Genomic DNA, 2,352 nt, shown 5'->3' on the forward strand with positions numbered 1-2,352 from the left:
GCTTATAACTAATAAAACAATGTTTATACAATATATACAGTCAAGAACTGTATTAACAATGTCTAGTCTATTAACATTTGACAGATTCAGACAAAAACTCCATTATATAAATTAACAATGTCCAGTCCATTAACATTTGACAATTTCAGACAAAAAAAAGGTCATTACTTATTTAATTTAATTTAAAACAAGTAGTTCCTTTTTGTAATTGATTCAATAATCTACCTTTTTATCTTATCAGAGGAGAACTTAAGCCTGATGGTCTCAACATAAGAGTAACTTTTTGAGAATGCAAACAAGTAGGCAAAGGGTCAATCTCACAGAAACCAGTAAGAGGGAACAGAATTAGAAAATGTTGGTACTTGGGTGCTGTGAATTAAGACATTGTGACTAAAGTTGCAGAAGACCATTGGAGCTTAGGAAGGAAAGAGAGCAGAGTCTGACCTGAGCCATTCGGAAATATTTGACTTGAGTCTATGGACCTACCTTGAGATTATGGCCTCTCCTTGTAACAGCATAAATGAATCTTTTCTTAGACCATACTGCTGATTTTGACTAATACTACTTTTGCATATTTGGGGTCTGCAATTGTTTCTCCTTGTGAAATGACATGCTGTAACAAGTGAATGCTTATTTTTTTGGCTTGGAAAACACACAGGACAGGCAGAAAGCTGTGATGAATAGAGGAAAAAACATTTTTTTCTTAAAGATTTTCCTCAGTGCAAGTACTTTTCCTCAGTGCAGGACTTTTGCCAAGTACTTTTTGCCGAGTACTTGGCAAAAGTCCTGCACTGAAGAACAAAAAGAAGTTCCTCTTGTGGTGAGCTGGTGATAGTACTGATGTGGCAAACCCCTGACAGGAAGGACCTGCCTCCATGCTGAAAACAGCCTGTCTGATGTGTCTGCAGAACATGTTCAAGCTGCCCCAGGAGCACAAACAAGAAAAATACAACGACTCACCATGGTCCCCATGCTCAGAATGCTGTTGTGTCTTGGTAAGATATGAAGAGGGAGAGTGGACACTCAAGTCTGTAAGAAACCCTATTCCAACACAGGTCTTATTGAATCTGGAAACTCCATGATATTGACCCCGTCTCTCAGACTGAAAAAATCTCTCAGAGTGAATTTTCTTTCAGGACTGAGTGTGGGACAGAAGACTGCAGTCCTGGCAGGTGAGTGTTTCCAACCATCTCAAGATTTTATCCTTCACTCTGGATACCAGACATCATTTGCTCTCCTCTTGTTCATCTCTTCACAATGTGGGATCTGTAAAGTTTATGGATAATGTTGTTATGCCCATTAGTACCCTACTAAGATTTGGTGTCTGAGGGAGAATTGTACCAGGACTCAACCTTTGATTTCCTTGCAGGAACCCTCACAAAGCCCAAAATCTGGGCTGAGCCACACTCTGTGATTGCCTCAGATGCACCTGTTACTATTTGGTGTCAGGGGTCCTGGGAGGCCAAGGAGTACCATTTACTTAAAGAGGGAAGCACGGATCCTTGGGACAGACAATACCCTCTGGAAAGCTTGGACAAGGCTAAGTTCTACTTCCAACACATGACAGTTTACTTTGCAGGGATATATAAGTGTTACTATAAGAGCCCTGCTGGCTGGTCAGAGCACAGTGACACCCTGGAACTGGTGCTAACAGGTGAGTGAAGAGTCAGGGTTCCCAGCACATGCTCTCCACTCAGAAGGAGTTCAGGTCTCCAGGGTACTTTTCTCAGAGCCCAACCCTGCAGTACAATGTGGGAAGCTTAAATTCGTTTCACTTCCCCTTGTATCCTAGGAGCCTATGATAAACCAAGCCTGTCTGTCTGGCCCAGTCCTGTTGTAACCTCAGGTGAGACCATAACCATGCAGTGTAATTCATCACTGGGATTTGGCGGATTCATTCTGATCCAGGAAGGAAAACACCACCTCCAACAGACCCTGGACTCACAGCAAAGTGCCAATTAGAATTTTCAGGCTCATTTTGTTCTGGACCCTGTGACCACCATCCACAATGGTACATACAGTTGTTATGGATATTTTAGGAACCAACCCCATGTGTGGTCAAAATCAAGTGACTCCCTTTACCTCTTGGTCTCAGGTAAGAACCCCTGACACTACCTTTCTTAATACAGAGTGTCACCCAGGGATCTGCTCTGAGAAGTGTTCTAACTTCAAAGTAAAATAATGAAACTCAAAAGTCCCAAAGACTTTCACACCTCATAGAGCACCAGCCTTAAGCATCCCCTGATGCAATTACTCCCCTCGGTGACTCATTGGAATTTAGCAGAAGCAGGAGGGCTTGAGAACAGACAGTGTATGAAGTGGTCAGACATTGTCTCTGTACTGCTTTGGTTT

The 2,352-nt window shown here is 42.2% G+C and overlaps 1 protein-coding gene across 1 annotated transcript; it reads left to right on the plus strand.

Moving 5' to 3' along the window:
* Positions 1–889: 889 nt before the first annotated feature.
* On the plus strand, positions 890–2,051 carry LOC143272860 (leukocyte immunoglobulin-like receptor subfamily B member 4A). Its single transcript, XM_076569395.1, has 3 exons — positions 890–995; positions 1,137–1,172; positions 1,370–2,051. Exons 1-3 carry the CDS (start codon positions 962–964, stop codon positions 1,660–1,662), a joined length of 363 nt encoding a protein of 120 aa, XP_076425510.1. The 5' UTR covers positions 890–961; the 3' UTR covers positions 1,663–2,051.
* The last annotated feature ends 301 nt before the right edge of the window (positions 2,052–2,352 follow it).

This window comes from Peromyscus maniculatus, chromosome 1 (genome assembly GCF_049852395.1).
Source record: "Peromyscus maniculatus bairdii isolate BWxNUB_F1_BW_parent chromosome 1, HU_Pman_BW_mat_3.1, whole genome shotgun sequence".
Taxonomy (NCBI): Eukaryota; Metazoa; Chordata; class Mammalia; order Rodentia; family Cricetidae; genus Peromyscus; species Peromyscus maniculatus.

Excerpts from the sequence above, each read along its gene's own strand:
- LOC143272860 (XM_076569395.1), top strand. The coding sequence starts at position 962 with ATGGTCCCCATGCTCAGAATGCTGTTGTGTCTTG. Across the intron at positions 996-1,136 it reads CAGAATGCTGTTGTGTCTTG|GACTGAGTGTGGGACAGAAG; the intron begins GTAAGATATGAA and ends ATTTTCTTTCAG. Across the intron at positions 1,173-1,369 it reads GAAGACTGCAGTCCTGGCAG|GAACCCTCACAAAGCCCAAA; the intron begins GTGAGTGTTTCC and ends ATTTCCTTGCAG.